At 52.9% G+C, this 17,999-nt stretch overlaps 1 protein-coding gene across 1 annotated transcript in view; it reads left to right on the plus strand.

The window, feature by feature from the left end:
• CFAP65 (cilia and flagella associated protein 65) overlaps positions 1-14,440 on the plus strand; it is a 33,195-nt gene extending 18,755 nt beyond the window's left edge. Inside the window, exons 19-33 of the mRNA XM_023529721.1 lie at positions 92-220; positions 5,001-5,177; positions 5,469-5,535; positions 5,682-5,792; positions 7,791-7,982; positions 8,083-8,238; positions 9,415-9,558; positions 9,708-9,821; positions 10,016-10,126; positions 11,334-11,378; positions 11,619-11,821; positions 12,222-12,350; positions 12,870-13,349; positions 14,016-14,153; positions 14,275-14,440. Of these exons, the coding sequence (XP_023385489.1) occupies positions 92-220; positions 5,001-5,177; positions 5,469-5,535; positions 5,682-5,792; positions 7,791-7,982; positions 8,083-8,238; positions 9,415-9,558; positions 9,708-9,821; positions 10,016-10,126; positions 11,334-11,378; positions 11,619-11,821; positions 12,222-12,350; positions 12,870-13,349; positions 14,016-14,153; positions 14,275-14,407 (2,329 nt within the window). The 3' untranslated portion in view covers positions 14,408-14,440. The remainder of the gene's footprint in view (positions 1-91; positions 221-5,000; positions 5,178-5,468; positions 5,536-5,681; positions 5,793-7,790; positions 7,983-8,082; positions 8,239-9,414; positions 9,559-9,707; positions 9,822-10,015; positions 10,127-11,333; positions 11,379-11,618; positions 11,822-12,221; positions 12,351-12,869; positions 13,350-14,015; positions 14,154-14,274) is intronic.
• The last annotated feature ends 3,559 nt before the right edge of the window (positions 14,441-17,999 follow it).

Raw genomic sequence — 17,999 nt, forward strand, 5'->3', positions numbered from 1 at the left:
GAGTGTCAGCCACTCTGGGAGGGCCCCACTCTGGGAGGGCCCCACCCTGTCCCCATCTCTGTCTCTGAGTCTCTTTCTCTGCTCCACACAGCACAAGCCAGATCCCCCCCATCTTCACCCCTCTGAAGCTTGACTTCAATTTTGGGGCAGCGCCGGTAGAGGCCCCACCCTCCGTGGTGCTCCTGGCCCTGAAGAACAGTGGAGTGGTGCCCCTGGACTGGTATGGCTGACATGGAATGGGTGGCTGGGGGGCCTGGGAGGCAGGCGCCAGAGGCCTCCTCTTGCTGGTGGTAGACCTGGCTGCCTAGCGTCTGTGAAGAGCGGGTCCCCCATTGATGGGCTGCGGAGGCCAGGATGGAATTGGGATTGCCCAGCAGGATGCAGGGCCTATATCACTGGCTGAGATGTGTCAATAGGCTCAGAAGTGGTGATTCCAGTGGAATCACCTGCTGGTGACTGGCATGGTTATCTCAATACTTAATGAATGAGAAGTGTCCATTGAGCATCTGCTACATGCCAGGCACTGTGCCTTACAAGACCTTTTTCCTCCAAGCCTCATACCAAGCCTGTGAAAAAAATCATCCTCTGCTGATTCATTCGCAGACAGGAGGCAAAGGAGGCTAAGGACTCAACCAAGACCACTCAGCCATTAGTAGGCAGAGCCAGGTTCAAACCTAGATTCGTCCAACTCCAAAGCCCCCACCTACACCAGTTAGTCAGCAAGACTTTGAACTGCTCTCGCACACTAGCCGCTGTGCTGGGTGCTGGGGGACCCCTGACAGACCCCTAGTCCAGCGGGGGCCAAGCCTGCACTGGGGTGAGTCGAGGGTCTCCAGCAGGGACAGACAGGGATCTGCTGCCACAGAACCGTGTCAGGGAGGATGCTGTGACTGAGTAAAGCTGCTCGGAGCCGCAGGAGGAGTAAAGGCTGGCCACAGGGCAGGCTATGCTTCTCCTCAGCCCTCCGCACTTGGCCCTCCCTGTGCTTGGCTTTCCTCCCACTGGGCCCCGAACTTGTGCCCAGTAAACTTCCCGTTTCCATGTCAGGACTTTTTCTTGTCTTTCTCCCTGTTTCTGCCACGCGCCTTGATATCCTAGTAAACTTCCTTTTGATGACTTCCAGCTTCGTTTGGCTAAATGGAGGTGAGAGAGACATGCCCCCATCTGGGGTCAGGCTTAGAGAGAGAACCAGGAGTCTAGCCTGGGTGCGGCAGTGAGGAGGAGAGAGAAAATATGCAGGCAGGACCACTGGGGTCTCTGGACCCTTCCTGCTTAAGCAGAGAGTCCTGGGGGAGGCGGCTGCATCATTTGGGGTGTGATGGCTGCCCCTTACTCTCTGGATTGTCCCACCCCTCCCCGAGCTGGGGAAGCTATGTGGTTCCTGTCTGAAAAGGGCCGGGACTTTGAGTAACTGAGGATTCCTGGCCCTGAATCACCGAGGAAGCTTGGCAGGCAGGGCTGCCGGCCTGATGGGGAAGGCCCAGGGTCTGCTTTGAGCTCCGGATCTGCTATTCACTGGGCTTGTTGAGTGGCCGGGAGCCAGGTCCTATGGGACTTTGGGGTGGGGGCAGGAAAAGCGGTGTCGGCTTGTGTCCTGGCATGAAACAAGGTATTTGGTGGAGTGTGTGTGTGTGTGTGTGTGTAGGAGCAAGCCCGTTTGCACTCTCCGTGGAGAGGGTCCAGGTTGCTGGAAACAGAGGCGGGAGGAAACCCAGGCAGAGTGCCCGTCAAGCTGGGCCCATCCATCAGGAGATCATTTGAGGTTTAGGAAAGGCAGTCTGTGCTTCTTCCAGGATTCCAAGCACAGGGAACCTTCCTTGGATGGCCTGGCTCTCCGGCTTTTTGTGTTGTGTTTCCTTTCCATTCCTTAGAAGGCTGTTTTTGAAAATTCTAGTTGGTCTCTGCTGAGCTTATAAAGAACAAACTGAAGGTTTTATTCCTGCCAAGACCAGCAAGAAACAGGGAGTGTGGACTTGGCCTGGAGGTGGCAGCAGGCAGGACAGACAGAGTGGGAACCCCAAGGATGAGGAGCGCATGGGGAAAACGAAGCCACATGGTTGCCTGCGCCCTCCAAGCCTTCTCCTCTGACGCCTCTGCCCTTGGGCCTTGCGTTTAAGGGAGATTTCCTTACAGAGGTTGGTTAACAGCATCTTCTCCCTCATGCACTCATTAAGTCATTGACTGAAGCTTTACTGAGGCTTCCTAGGTGCAGGTTCCAGGTTGCCCATCGAAATAGAAATGCAGATGAGCCCAGGCCCTGCCTTCCAGGTGTGGCAGGGCCGTCCAGGCAGACCAGCCCTTTGGTGCAGGGCGATGTGTGCTGTGAAAGAGGTGTGTGCAGCACTGGAGGATACTTTACACTATTTTGGATGTGGGGGCTGGTGGCACATCAGACAGGCTTCCTGGAGAAAGCTACAACCAAGCTAGACCCACAGCCTGGGCAGAGAGGCAGAGGCTGCAAAGTGCCTTCCAGCAGAGTGCCTGACATGTAGGCGGGTAAGAGGAAAGGACACCGCTTAACAGGAGTGTTGATAGGGAGGGAGGGACAGGCCTCGGATGCAGCTGGGGGAGGCTGGCAGTGGCCAGGTCTAGGCCTTGGGATACTCCTTCTGAGAGTTTAGACTTCTTCCTAGAGCATCGGTGGGGTGTAAGCTGAGATGGGGGGCAAAGACATGATCTACTTTCAAGACCTGGCACTCTGGTCTGGGGTGTGGGGGGAGGAACAGATTAGCAGCTTGAGGCAGGGGGACAGGTGGGAAGACTGCTGCAGTGCCCAGATGGGGAGCCGCACGAGAGGACTAGCAGGGGAAAGGAGCTCGGGAGTATTTGGAGGGAGACTGGGTGAGGGCAGTGAGGGAGATGGAGGTGCTTCAACTATCTGGTTGACCCCAAAATAGCAAGATCTCCACTTTTGCTGCTTGCTGATCAATATCCTCAGATAAAATAACAAAAGCATTTTATTCACCTGTAACAAGTCAAACAATAAAAAGGCGATGGAAAAAAAAAAAAAAGAAAACGCTCCCCAGCTCCCTCTCCAAGTCCACCCTGCTAGGGTGATGAGGGTTTGGAGTGTGCCTCCACTCTTAGCATTTGTACAACATATAGACCTGCAGACACGGTTACAGGGTTATTCTGTTTCTCTTTTATTTTATTTTTTTATGGTATTGATACAATACTGTACATATTACTTTCTGCTCAGGGTTACATCAGTAACATTTTTCACTCAGCATTAAACCAATAATGTTCCCTTCAGATCAGTACACACAGTTTCAACTGATTCTGATTGTTGCATAGTATTCCGTAACATGAATGGCCCATAAGTTATTGAATCGCTTCTTTATTGGATGACATTAGTTGTTCCCAGTGTGTTGTTTGGTTTGGTTTTGCCACTACAAAGAAAGTTGTAGTAAACATCCGTGTGTGTGTGCATACACATGCATGCGTTTATTCTTGCAGGTTACTTCCCCAAAATAAAATTTCTGAGTCAAAGCGCATATACATTTTTTTTATTCTAAATTCATACACCAAAAGGTGGTAGCAGTTCCTTCTCTCCCTACCTATGTTTGAGGGTGTCTCTTCTTTCTAAACTTACCAGCATTAGAGGTAATTTTTTTTACACTCATCAGTAGTATATAATCAGGCCACTGTCCACAAATTTGCTAACTTTTGATGTCACTGTGTTTTGTTTGTATTGGCTGTCAAGTTGAGTTATCTAGACACAAATGAGGATTAGTATTTATTATATTTTTTATGGAATAGTTATTTTATCTTTTACATAGTGCCTGCTCAGTAATTTTGGTAATTTTTAAAATCAGGTGGTTGGGGTTTATTTGCTTAATGATTTAGAACAGTTTTTCTAGGTGTTTTTTCTTCTTTTTTGTAATAACTACTGATCCAGCTATTTGTGTTGAAAATATCATCTATGATACGTAACTTCTGCTTACTTTCCTAATAGCAAATTTTGCTAAGCAGGTCTTTAAATGTAAATTATAATTTATCTGTTTCTCTTTACCTACTCTGAAAGCACAAATATATCCTACTAATTGTTATCTACAAGTTTTTCTTTCAGTTAATTATTTAACCCACCTAGAATTGTAGACTTACTTTCTGTTGTGTAATAAAGGAGATTTTTATTTATTTATTTATTTATTTACTTACTTACTTACTTACTTACTATATGTTTAGCAAATTATGCAGGCAATATTTATTGAAAAGTCATTTTGTTTTGCTAATACCATTGCTGTCATATATTAGGTATCCACATATACTATTTTTTTTCTGGTATCTCTGTTCTGTCTTTTTCACATTTTCAATGTGAAAATATTTAAGATTGATTCAAGGGGGTTTTGATTTGCTTTTTCTAACTCCTATTGAGCCTTTTCAGATGTGTTGGCCATTTTTCTTTCCCCTCTGACTGCTCCCTGTTCATAGCCTCTGCCCAGTTTGGGGCCATCTCTGTGCCAGCTCTCCGAGAGTGAAAGGGTCTTCCTTTTCAGATTGTGGTCTTGGGACCCCTTTATCACCCATTTGGTCAGCTACTTAGAGTGCAATGTGTACTTTGCTACATTACAAGGCATTTCAGGGGCATTGATCTATGCCTAGCTATGCTTCAGATTCCAGAGCACCAGACTTGCTGGGGCATGTGTTCTCCACCTTGTGCCCAAGCTGACCTGCACACTCTCTCTCTCAGGGCCCTAGCTGATGCTGCTGGCATTCCTAGATGCCTCATATGTTTTGTCAAAGAAACTTCTCCAGAGTTAATGGCCAGCTCCCACATATATAAGTGACCCCACTTCCTGTTTAGTCACCACAGCCCTGGTTCTGTTCCTGGGTTTAGGGGCTACTGTGAAATGAGGATCCACAACAGTCATGTTTGCTCAGCCATTGATGGGACAGCTTGCCAAATGGGGAGATGAAATGGAGAGGCACGGAGGTTTCCACTCCTGCCTCTCTGTTCTGACTGAGAGACTTCACTCCTCCTGCTTTTCACCCTTTCCCAGGGCCTTCCTCTTTCCAAGTGACCAGCAGATCGACCTGGAGCTGTGGGCAGAGCGAGCAGAGTTTGACTGCACTGAGCTGCACCAAATGCGTGTGCAGGACAATTGCATATTCTCCATCAGCCCCAAGGCTGGGAGTCTGAGCCCTGGGCAGGAGCAGGCTGTGGAGTTCAAATACAGGTGCTCCCCCCGCCCCCCACGCACCCTGCACTTCCAGTCCTAGAGACTCCCCTCTTTCCCCTTGCTCCTGGAGGAGGCTGGCCATGCACTGTGTGACTCCATGTCACCCTGAGTGGATACCACCTTGGGAAGACCTGCAGGGGAAATTTAATTTGCCTCATGCTGTCCCAACTCAGGGGCTTCCACATACTCTTAGGGGCTAGCGGGCTCAAAACCACAGGTCTGACTATTTGTTCTCCCACTTGTCCTGGGGTTCCGTAACTCATCTCGGACTTGTCTCCTCCCTTCCAGCCACTTGTTTGTTGGCACCGATCGCCTCCCTGTGCTCTTCAAGGTGTCCCACGGCCGGGAGATCCTGGTAAGGCCCCAGCTCTGGTCCTGCCCTGGACAACTGAGAGAAGAGCGGAGAACTGTGTCTCCCAGGCAGCTGGGGGCTGGATCTCTCTTCTAGGTGCTTCATTTCCTCCCAGGGGAGGATGCTACTCATGAGCTCTCTATTTCCAGCTAAATTTCATAGGCGTGACAGTGAAGCTGGAGCAGAAGTACGTGCACTTCATGTCCACAAGCCACCAGTTCATCCCTGTCCCCATCGGTAACCCACTGCCCCCACGGCAGGTCAGTGGTCTACTTCATCCTGGTCACAAGGGGCTTAACCGTTGATCTTTATATATCTGCATCAGCCCTTGACAGGGTGACAAAGACCCTGCCCCCTAGAAGCCTTCACTCTAAGAGGCTCAACTCTGAGATTGGGCAACTAGGAGAGACCCAAGGCAAGGGGCTTCAACTTTCTGGTTCGAGGCCGCCTTCCCATGCAAAAGAAGGGATTTTCTCCTCTAGCACAGGGCTCTTCAAACTTCTTTGACCATGAATCACACTGATATATATTTTGGATAATAACTCAGTACATACATACGCATACAACTGAAACGGAAGTATCACAGATCAGTACATATACTACTATATGCAAAGTACTCTGTTATCTTTTTATTTTATTCTGTTCTGTTTTTTTTTTTTTTTTATGCTGGACATGACCCACTAAATTGGTTTCATGACCTGCTTACTAATAGGTGTCAGCTACAATGAAATTCATTGGTCCAAGAAGGATATCTTTCTTGAATGTGAAAAACTGGAATGTGAATTCTCATGAAGCTATAGGATTTTCTTCTTTATTACTTGAGGGAAATCAGGTTTCTTTGCTCTGAAATCGTACATTGGAAATCTCCAAGAGGGGAACATAGTATTCTCCCAAACAGTTCACAGCCCTGACATTTTTAGCCCTTTAGAAGCCCTTATTGTTTCTGTGCAGGCATTCGGCCTCAAGGCAGAGGAATGGGCTTCTGGGACCTGAGAGGGGGACCCCTAGCCCTGAACTCCGTTCACTTCCCTACACCACCCTCTACCCCATTGGCTTCCCAGAAGCCCTACCCAGGGCTGGGCATGCCCAAGCCTGCAGAGGCCCAGATATTCAAAAAGGATGGCAAAGACTCGTGTGCTCCCAGGAGAGCTTTCCAGTGAGACCAGACCGCTCCCTTGTAGCCCTGAACAAAGACAGTGGAAAATTCCCCCAGATTTAGAGCCAAGAGACCCAGCTGTGCCTCCAACCAAACTCCACAACTGTGGCCATGCTTCCTCCTTCATCCATGAGTTGATGACAGATGGTAATCTGGACCCGCAAGAGGGCAGTGGAAATAGAAGGAACAGATTTAATTTACATTTTGGAGGCAGCATCATTGGTGGGGATTGGATCTGGGACGTAGGAGAAAGGGAGAGACTGAGGATAATATTGGACTCCTGGTTCAAGCTCAGGAGAATATGTAGTGCCATTTGCTGAAAGGAGATAAACCGAGGGGAAGAACAGGTTTTAAAGTGACGAGTTTAGTTTTGGCCAAATTTGAGGTGCCTATGAGATAACCAAGAGGGGTTATCAAATAGACATTGGTTCCAGGACTGGAGCTCAGAGGGTGGTCCAGGCTACAGAAATAAAGTCAGCATATTTAGGAGTGAGTACTGAGCAAGATGGGCGGCAGGGGCCGGGGGCGGGGAGGCACACTTCAATACAGATGAACTCTTTATTCTCTCTGGCTTTCATTTTCTTATCTCTAAAATGAAGGATTGGACCAGAAAATCTCTGTTTTTTTTTCCAGGATATTCTGTGATTCCCATACTTTAGAGTTAGTCTTGGGGGACCTCACACCTTCCTTGTGCTCCCTTACCTACCTTTAAGCAGTACTGCCTCTAATGGCAAATGTGGAAAAGTGGCAGCCTTACAGGTGATTAGAACCAGAGCCTAGAAAATGCTGAAGGATCTAGATGGTGCATGCATGGACATTTCCCTAAATTCTAAGACTAAGGACATGAGCATTAGTGTCCCCTTACACCTTGACAAAGGTAAGTTGAGAGCAAATAAAATAAGGCTTACGGATTATCCTAAAATGTCACAGATTGAAAATACAGTTATGTACTTTTTGGGTGATGAAGCCATAGGAAAATCAGAGGTATTTAGGGGAGCTCTGGTCCTGTAAGCATGACATCATGGAGGCCAACAGAAGCCCAGGCTCTCTGCATTGCAGCCATGAGCCGGTTTGGAGCTTTCTCCATTCACACTCTCTACAGATTTATGAGCTGTATAATGGTGGCTCGGTGCCCGTGACATATGAGATCCAGACCAACGTCCTGTCACAGGTTCAGGAAAAAAATTTCGATCACCCTATCTTCTTCTGCCTCAACCCTCAAGGGGAGATCCAGCCAGGCACAACTGCTCGGGTCTTGTGGATCTTCTCACCTATTGAGGCCAAGACCTACACGGTGAGCAGCAGCCTGGGCTATCATGAGTCGGGGTTGGAGTTGGCCTCCTCAGCAGATCTTGCTCTGACCAGTCCCTTCCCCCATCCTCCTAATTTCCCAGGTAGATGTGCCAATACACATCCTGGGATGGAACTCAGCCATCATCCACTTCCAGGGAGCGGGTTATGACCCCCATGTCATGGGGGACACAGCCCCTTTCCACAACATCTCATGGGACAGCAGCTCCACACACTCAAGACTGATGATCTCTAGACAGGTAGGGGTAAAGAAGCTAGAAAGACCTGAGGCCTAGGAGGAGCCTTGAGGGCCCAGGGTGGCCAGTGCAAAGGGAAGGGGAGGCTGGGAAGGAAACGAGATGATGCTGAGAAAGGAGGAATACAGAGATGAAGCCTGGAACCAGCCCTTCAGATTTAGGATGCACCACCAGCTTCACAAGAGGCTTACCCTGCCACCTAGTGCCCACAGGTGTTCCTGCTCAAGCCACTCCACCTGCTGCAGGGCCCTCCATCCCACCTTCTTTGGGCATTGGGATGGGGTTATTAGAAAGGGTAGAAAAAAGCTCTCCAATTCTAGGGCTGTAAGGTATTATCTTCAAACAGAACAGTCCCTCTCCTGGACCTAGATGGATTTCTCTGAAAGAAATCTAAGGTTAATAACACTACCTTTATGCTCCTCACCGTTGGGAGGTCTGGCCCATTCATCCATCCACCCATCCGTCCATCTCCCCATTGACCCACATGCCCATTTACTCATCCATGCATCCGCACATCCACCCAGTTCTCCATGAATCTTTCCACGCACCCGTTCAGTCACTATCACCTCATACAGCTGCCTGTCCACCCTTCTGCTCCTGCTCCTTTTGGACTCTTACTGCAGGATGAGCACTGTTGAGGCCCTGGGAACACAGAGAAGAATCAGACATAGTCCTGACCCTGGAGGCGGTTGGTCTGGACAGAGAGAAAGTGCCCCTTTCATGTGGCCTCAGTCTTTCCAGACACTCCTACAACATAGCTCCTATTCTGTGCCCAGCGATGATACCAACAGCTGATCACCCTTTAATTTACAACCATCCCTCAGGGACTTCCATTATGTTGAGTTCTATTTTCTCTAAGCAAATTGTGATTCCTCAGCCCTTCCATGCCCATTTTAGTGGTCAAAATCTTAGGCTTTAGAGTGATATCGTCTGGGTTTATCCCAGCAGAACCTGAGTGAGACCTTTGGAGAAAATAGTTATGCTCTCCGAACCTTAGCAGCACATCTGTAAAATGGGGATAATAGTAGTATTTATACCATAGAGCTACTGGGAGGATTGAATGCATGTAAATTGCCTACCATGGTACCTGGCCTGTCGAAAGCACCCAGTAACTGGCAGTGGTTGCTATGATTATTTCTTCACCTCCCAAAGTTGCTGCTGTATTGTCTCCACCAACAGAACGTCTTCCTGTCCCAGTCTCACATCTCCCTGGGAAATATTCCTGTGCAGAGCAAGTGCAGGCGCCTGCTGTTTTTCAACAACATCTCCAAGAATGAGACAATCATCTTTGTCTGGCAGCTGAAGCCTCTAGACTTAGGGGAGGTAAGAGTTTCCTGTGTCCACAGAATCAGAACCTTCAGCAGGGCTCCAGAAATATCTCATACTATCCCATCCCATCCCATCCCATCCCATCCCATCTAGTCCTATCCCATCCCCGGGAAGCTCCAGAGACTCCCTCCCCAAATCAACAGGTGTCCGTCAGTCCCATGAGAGGGAAGGTAGCTCCCGAAGAGATGATCCCATTTGTGGTGACTCTGAAGGCTTCAGTGCATGCCAGTTTCTACAGCATGGACCTGGTGTGCAAGGTAGGATCAGCCCCAAAGAGAAACTGGATGGAGCACAGCTCCCAGTCCTGGGTGGTGGGGCGGGCTATGAAATCCCCAGACTCCCAGAGAGCCTGTCCCTGAAAGAGTAGGGAGCCCACAGCACAGGTCTAGGGCAAGGCCTGGCTATAAGCCCCCCAGACTTTGGTCTTCTCCCTCCTTGTCCCGGGCGGCAGGTATACCGGCAGGAACTGCTGAAGCAGTACCATAAGGAACTGCAGGAGTGGAAGGACGAGAAGGTGCGGCAGGAAGTGGAGTTCACCATCACAGATAGGCAATCAGTGAAGGTGAGGAGGGCAGAGTGGCCCTTGAACACCACAGATCTTTCTGACTGGCCTTAGCGGAGGGAACAGAGGGAGTAATCCAAGGGGGTCCTACACGCAAACCTAAGAGATTAGATTTCTTTCCTTATGCTAAGCACGGCGTCTCCGCAAGAGACTCGCCGGATAAAGAAGGCTTCATGTAGTGAGCATTTAACGAGCGCCTTCTTAGTGCTGGGTACTGAAGACCCGGGGGAAACAAGATAGAGCTCACCTTCTGATGGAGGACAGTTCCACATGGTGGTTTGGGGTGCAGTCTCTGAGAACAAGTGGCCCAGTTTTGATTCCTGGCTTTGGCGATTTCCGGCTCTGTCATCTTGGTCAAGTTATTTAATTTCTCTGTGTCTTCAACTGTAAAATGTGATAGCTGGGGTTGGCTTCAAGATAATCCAGAGGTGGGGTGTAGCTGAGATAAGACTGGCATGAGTTGCTAATTGTTGAAGCTGGGTAGTGGGTAACGGAAGATTCTTTGCAGCATTCTCTCAACTTTTGTATACGTTTGAAATTTCCCAAGGTTAAAAGTTTTAAAAAGATTTTTAAATGCGAGTAAAACATCTGCTTCATAGCTCTGTTGGAGAATTAAATGAATTAATACGTGTAAAGTGCCCAGCCCCCCAGTAAGCATTCATTAAACATGGGCTATGAGCATTTGTGGGGGGAGACTGATGATAAATATGGGACAAAACATTTGTCTTGGTTCCTCCTACAATCTCTTAGCTTCCGCCATTCTTGTACCTGGATCACTCTTGTGTCTACCACACTAAACCCCCAGGGAGTGACTGCTCCCCTCCGAAGCTCTGGCCCAACTGTGGATGGAAATCATGTCTTGAGGGCATGGAAGAAAGGATTTCTGAATTAAATCTTAATAAGGGAGGCTGTTTCCTGTCATAGTCATACCAAACCACAAATCTCCAGGGCACAAGGACAAGCTCCCGTGGGGTAACCTGCATGTGTTTGATGACGTCTCCTCTTTCCTTCAGTTGGATGACCATATTTTACTTGTTTGCAGGCCACATTTCCCTAAGGAAGGTGTGGTTAGGAGTTGGGCAGGACCAAGAGGGCAACAGGTCCTGGGACTGGCCTTAGATCTCCGGTGGGTTAGCGGGAAGGGAAAGCAGAGGGGAGTCCCTCTAAGCCTCTTGTACTCTAAGCTGGGGTCTTTTTGCTTCCACAGAGAAGGGCATATTGTACAGCTTGTGAACCTATGAGGAGGTACAAGGTAAGGCCATAAACCCCAGGCCCATCTCCTTGGGATAATTTGAGAGGATCCTTGCTCACTCTCAGAAATACTTCCAACCCCTGGTCCAGCCTCCTAGAAGGGAAGGATGAAAGTGCCAGTAGGTGGAGTCAAACCCCTATGTGACCCCAAAGGCCTGGTTGGGGGGCTAGAGACCCATCGGTGATGGGAGCGCAGTCCCCAAACACCTGCCATTCATGCCTCCCCCTTTCCGTCCCAAAGACGCTGCCCCCTATCAAGAAACAGCAGTCTCTCTGCCGGCCCACCAGCTGGAATCTTAAGATCCCAAAGGAGGAGACATCCTGGCCATGCCCCCAGCCGCCCTCGCCAGGCATGCTCTACTTGGGCCTCACTGCCAGGACCCACGCCACTGACAACTTCCTGGCCAACTTCTTCTCCGACTTTCCCCGATACTTCTTGCACCGGTGAACTCTCAGGGAGGGAGGGGTCTCCCTCTGCTCTCAACCATCTCTCCCACTCTGGAACGGGGGCTGCCCAGACCCAACCTTTGCTGAGGCTTAGAGCAAGTGCCATGCAGTGGGGGTTATGGGGCATTGCTGGGCCCAGGATGCCCCCATTACTGCTTAAGCCCTTATCAGGAGAGGGACAAAGAGCTAGAGCCCCTTAGAGAGCTTCTCTAGGTCCTATGCTGACTCTGAGGGTCGAGCTTAATTCCCCAAATGTAGTAGCACCATGTTTGAGTTAAAGCTGGGGCCACCTGAAATTCATCTATGTCTTTATGACGATGCGGCCACCACTACTGCTCATGCTCCCAACCCCAGCATGGTGGCTTGCCCAGGCCACTCAATGTCATGGCCCACCCAGGGAGCTGCCAAAGAGGAAGTACGCCAAGGAGGAGTTGAAGGCTTCTAAGAAAAAATCCCCTGACAAATGGGCCCCTATCTCAAAGCAGAAGAAGCAGCTACTGATTGACTGTCTCAACACAATCATCAGGTGACCACCTGGACCCTCATTCCCTCATTCATTCAACTCTGGGTCCACCCACAGCCCCTAAAGTCCCAGCCCTTCCTTTCCTGAAGAATAGAACTTCCTTATAAGATCCTTCCACAAGTGGCAACAGGCCCTCCAGGAATGTACAAGTTCTAATGGAGTTGGCTAGAGGGATCCTAGGCTGGGTCCTGAGTTCCGCCCCGTTCACAGCTAGTAGATGAGGTCTGGAGCCAGTTAACATTCTCCCCAGGTTCCTGCCCCTCATCTGTGTAACTCTGACCTCCTGGCTCTGCTTCCACCATATAAGGTTCCCTTTTAAGACTCCATGGGGCCTTAAGACGCCTTCCTCTAAAGAAGGATGGGAGGGGCAATGGACCAAGAGCTCCCCTCCCCCACCTAGCACCTGTTTGTGGACACAGTAGGCAAGAACCGCCCACCCCCCTTAGGGAACCTTGAAACCAGAGCCCCACAGGGGGCTGCAAGGCCTCTTAGCAAGGACCTTGTCTCCCTTCCTGCCACCAGGGGCCTGCTGGAAGACAAGACCTTCCACGAGGCCATAGACCAAAGCCTGGTGGAGCCGGTGCCTTACTTTTGCCAGTTCTGGAATGAGCAGTCCGCCAGGCTCATGGCCCAGAACAGCAGCCTGCAAGTAGTGCCAGACCTGTCTCCGTCCTCCAACATCTGGGAGGACAGGGAAGGACGCAAGGAGCTGGAGGAGGACAAATGGAGGCTGGAGAAGAAGGAAGAGGGGGAAGAGGAAGAGGAGGAGCTGGAGGAGGAAGAGGAGGAGGAAGAGGACATAAAAGAGGAAGAGGAGATGGGCAAGGAGGAACTGGAAGCAGAGGATGTGATGGGGGAGAAGGAAGAGAAGTTGACCTGGACAGGGATCGAGCCCGCGCTGCAGCCCGTGTCCCAGGAGTCCCAGAAATGGCAGTGGCAGCAGCAGCTGAAGGTCATAATGAAGGAGGAGCAGGAGCGAAATGAAAAGGAGGCCATCAGCCGGTGAGCAGCCAGACCCAGGTGTGGGTTTGGAGGCAGGCTGTGTGCAGAAGGATCCTGCGAGGCAATGGTATACGGGGGTGGCCTCTACTGAGTGCATCTCTTCCCAAGTCAGTGTTCACTGACATTACATTGGTAGCATAAGGCCTGGGTGGGAGTATTTACAGAATGGAGATCTGAGCCTTGATATTTTTCTCCAAGACCCAGCTGTTAACATTCACCATCACACCACTTCGAAGGAGGGTATAGTCTTCAAAGTCTCTTAAATGGTTTTCTAGAACCAGGAGAGAAGTACCACCTCTTCTTGCACCACCTTCCCCTGGGACGGCTCTGTGGCCACTTTCTGTCTGGGTCGGGATTCCGGAGCCCCAGTCCCTTCTGCAACCTCTCTCATCGCTAGACGCCTTTCCCCAAACCTGGCCCTGAGATGGGGACTACTATTTCCTGGATCCGAATCCTAGCACTTGTACCAGCAGCATGACGTTTGGCAACTTGGGCCCTTTAAGCCAGTCTGAGTGTCTGTAAAATTGGAACAAGGATGCCTCGTAGTGTTGGGAGGGTGAGGAGTTAAATGAAAATCCACGTAGAGCACGCGGCACACGGTGCAGCACGGAGAACGCTGAGCGTGGCAGGTGGCGGCGCTGACACCCGCGCCCGCGTCCCCCGCAGGCTCCCGTCTTTCGCCAACCTGCAGGAGGCGCTGCTGGAGAACATTATCCAGAACATCCTGGTGGAGGCGAGCCGCGGGGAGGTGGTGCTCACCTCGCGGCCCCGCGTCATCGCCCTGCCTCCGCTCAGCTTTCCCAGGTGGGGGCGCCCGGGCCAGCGGCCGCGCGACAGCGCGGGAGGGCCGCGAGGGGAGGCAGAAGCGGGCAGGCTTGGCCCAAAGCCTCGCCTTCACCCCTAGCCGAAGCTTTCTGTCTTCCAGGGCTCCGACTCCGGACCTGCAGCCGGCGGCGCCCCTCGGACCACAACAAATCGAGGTGTCCCGGTTGGTGGTGCCGCCTCCTACGGATTCTTTGCCGTATCCAGAGGCCAGCCCCTCCGACTTCCTTCCCTAGCTTCTGCCCAGCCCCCTCTCCACCGCCCCACCAGTAAAGCATCTATCCTTTTTTCCGTATCTGCCTTGGCTTTATTTCCCCGACGCGGGAGCAACTCGCGCGCGCGCTCTGAGATACTGATGGTAGGAGCAGCCGAAGCAGACCGCAGTGACTCATTGGAGACTTAGGGGCTGCGAGACTGCTCCTCTCCACTCCACACCACAGCACAGCTAGGCGAGAATTGTCGCGGCTCGCTGCCAGGCGCTGGCCCTGGTCTGGCCAGTGGAGGGCGCTTCCGGGAGGGGCCTGGCCGGCCTTAGCCCCAGCATAGCCTGGTGGACAGGAATGGAGCGCCAGGCCCGGTCAGTGCAGCAGGTGGCCGCGGGACGAGGTGACCACCCCTTTCCTTTCCCAGACACGCCTGCTCCAAGGCTCAGCCGTTCACCACTAGCCTTTTTCAGCAGCTTCCGGGCTTCCGGCACTCTGCCAAGAGGATGGGAAGTAAGGGAAAAACCAAGTCACGTCCCAGAGAGCCAAGAACTAGACGCTGGGACGCGGGCGGAGGTCACCGCCAGAAAGCGGGCCACACATCCTGCAGAGACTCCCATCGTGAATCTGAATCCCCAGACCAAGAGTAGTCCCGCCTTCCCTAAGAGACCCACCTCCGCTCCCCCTCACCTCAGCCAGGCAGCCTCTATCCTCTGCTCCTCAGCTCCTCCCACCCTCTCCCCCACCCCCGCCAGAGGCAGGTGGGTGGAAAAGTGACATCTGGTGTTGTTCCAGAGGCGCCCAGGTCCCCGACAACTCCCCCCCACCCCCTCCGCACACACACACCCGCCGCCAAGGCCTCCGAGGAGCTTAGGCCCCAGAGCTCCGGCGGGGGCGGGGGCGGGGAGGGGGGGCGGAGGGCGCTCCGCCTTCTCTGAGTCAATATTTGCCCCGAGCAAACGGGCGCTCGGACAGGTGTGAGTGTGCGTGTGTGTATGTGTGTCTAGGGGCGGGACTGAACAGGCCGTATAAGAGCACGCTGAGCCGGGGCTTCGGCACAAGCTCCGGGGCGTGTGCAGGGCCCAGTCAGGTGGAGGGTGGCCAGAAAGGGAGGGGCGGGCCAGGTGCGTACCTGTATTGGCCGCTACGGCCGCCGCCGACGTGTCAGCCGCAGAAGTGCTCAGGTGAGGGCGGCGGCTGGCGGAGCGCTATCCGGCACTGCGCTCTCGGAAGACCGGGACCACATCGAGGGCCACAGCCAGGCCCCCGGCCCTCCGCTCCCGCCCCGCGACGAGCCCCTCGCACAAACCGGACCTGAGCGTTTTGTTCGTTCGGCTCGCGTGAGGCAGGGGCGGCCTCTCAGCACCCGCCCGGGGGCCCAGCCGGATCGCCACGCAGGCACCTGCCGCCGCCGCTGCCGCCGCCAAACGAGTCGGAGAGGCTGTGCGGCGCTCCCAGGGGAGATCCGGCTCCCATCCGGCCCCGCCCGCCTTGCCTTGAACTGCCCAGGCCCGCAACTCCCGGGCTGCCCGCTCCATTCTGGTTAATGCGGACCGCCAGGCAGGCTCCACCGGGGGGCATAGGGAGCTGTGGCCCGGAACAGGAGCCCTTCCGGAGGTGGAAACCCTGCTTCTGGTCCAGCTCTGTCCCAGCGACCTCTGTGGCTTGGGCAAGTCATTTCCTGGCCTCTCCTTGGGTTTTCCCATTTTGCACTATGAGGAGGTTAGTCTGGCCTCCAGAGAGGGCCTCACCAGTCCCCATAACCTGGTTTCTGGGCTTCTAGCTGACCCGGGGAAGTTGGAGGCCTTACGGGGTTGGAGCACTAGCGGTGAGGTGTGGAGGGCTACAACCATGACAGAGATCTAATTCCTCCTCCAGATTTCTTTGGTGCTGTCATCCCGAGGGTTCACTCCTGCCATCTCCCTAGCCTCTCTTCCAGTCTTCTTATGTCTGAAAACAGTCAGATTGATTGGAAAAGACAAACACAGGGTCTAGTAGCCCTTGCCCGATGCAGTCCCCAGGCATAGCACCTCATCACCTTTCCTAAACTTCATAATCCCAAGGCCTCTTGTTTCAGTCAGCTGGGTGTTGGGGTGAGTCTAAGTGGCCCTCAGCTTAGGCAGGAGTCCATGGGTAATTAGCTACAACCCAAACCTGAGGCAGACCGTCCTCCTTTCCGGGAACTCAAAGTGCTAAGAGCTGACGTGGAGGAGGAGGACAGAGATGGCCCTAGACCCCTGGCCTCCTGCTTGGACAGCCTAGAAGTGAGGGCTCCACACAAGGCCTGGGATCAGTCTGAGTCCCCAGCTGAGTCTATGTCCTGTGACTCCAGGTGTCCTCCATTCCCCTTCCCCAAATTGATGGTGGTGCTGAGCCAGCCCCAGAGGAAGGGGCCAGTGGTAGGTTGGGGCTGGAAGGAAGAATCTTCCTTAAACAGCAATAAGGACCCCCAGTTTGCCCTTTGGGTGAGGAAGCATCATTGGGAGGGGCTGTACCCCTGCACACTCAGGCAGAGGCAGCCCCCAGGGAGAGGAGAATGAAGGTCAGCAGTCCCTGGTCCCTTCTGGCCCAACTTGAATAATGCTAGAGGGGCTGGCTTGTCTCCTGCACCACCACCACCCCCACTCCGCTGCCACCCCTCACCGGACTACCTCCAGGCCCCCATGGGATCTGCTGAGTCTTTGGAGCAGAGAGAAAGGAAGAGGGTGGGGATGAGATGGCTCTGACAGATCCCAGGCAGGTCTGGGGAGAGGAGGGGACTGCAGGTGGGATCTTTGTGCAGCAGCCCTGGTGAAGGGGAGAGATGCCTGGGTCCCAGGCTAGAGTGTGTGCAGCCCCCATCCTGGCCTCCCTCCTCCCTGACCAGGCTTCTGTTCTGGGCCCAGCTTTCTGCTCCTTGCCTGGCACTGAATGATGTTCCTGTCAAGGGCCTGGCCTGGCACTGGCACGTCCTCTCTGTGCCTGAGGTCTTCCTCTCCCCTCCACAATCATAGAAGAGGGCTAGAGCTCCACCCGCCCCCCCCCCGCGCCCCCAACCCCAATGGGATTCCAGATCTTGAGGCTGCACAACAGAGTTCTCCCCCTGGGATGACCCCCAAGACACACACACACACACAGAAACAGCAGTCCTTGGGGAGGGGGCGGTGAGAAGATAAGGTCACCAGTGGGCTGGTGTCTGCCCTTGTAACAGGGAGCCACTGCTTCTCGCCCCCACTTCCAGGCAAGTTTCCCTGGACTTCCACACCCCCACCATCACCAAGACCATGTTTCCTGGCCCTGGCCAGGGATCAGGCCTCTCATCCAAGTCTCTCCTCCCCTGCTTGGCCAGGGGTGGAGTCTCTAGGCACCAGGCAGGCCTGCAGGTGCTGGGCTTGGGTGGGGTGGGGGGGGGGGTGTGTGCTCAGCAGCTGCTGTTGGAGAGGCCCCCTCCCCCCTCCCCTGTCAGCTCCCAGCCTGAGCCTGTTTCCTGTCATCCCTGTCAGCACCCTGGGCGGGGGAGGGAGCAGGGAGTGGAGGAAGCGGAAAAGAGACTGAGCTTGGAGTGCAGGCGGCGGTGGGACTGGGAAATAGCCAACTGGAAATGGAATTGGGGAGAAGGATGAGGGGAAAGTGGAGAATACAAGCA

This window comes from Pteropus vampyrus, unplaced genomic scaffold (assembly GCF_000151845.1).
Source record: "Pteropus vampyrus isolate Shadow unplaced genomic scaffold, Pvam_2.0 Scaffold42, whole genome shotgun sequence".
Lineage (NCBI taxonomy): Eukaryota > Metazoa > Chordata > Mammalia > Chiroptera > Pteropodidae > Pteropus > Pteropus vampyrus.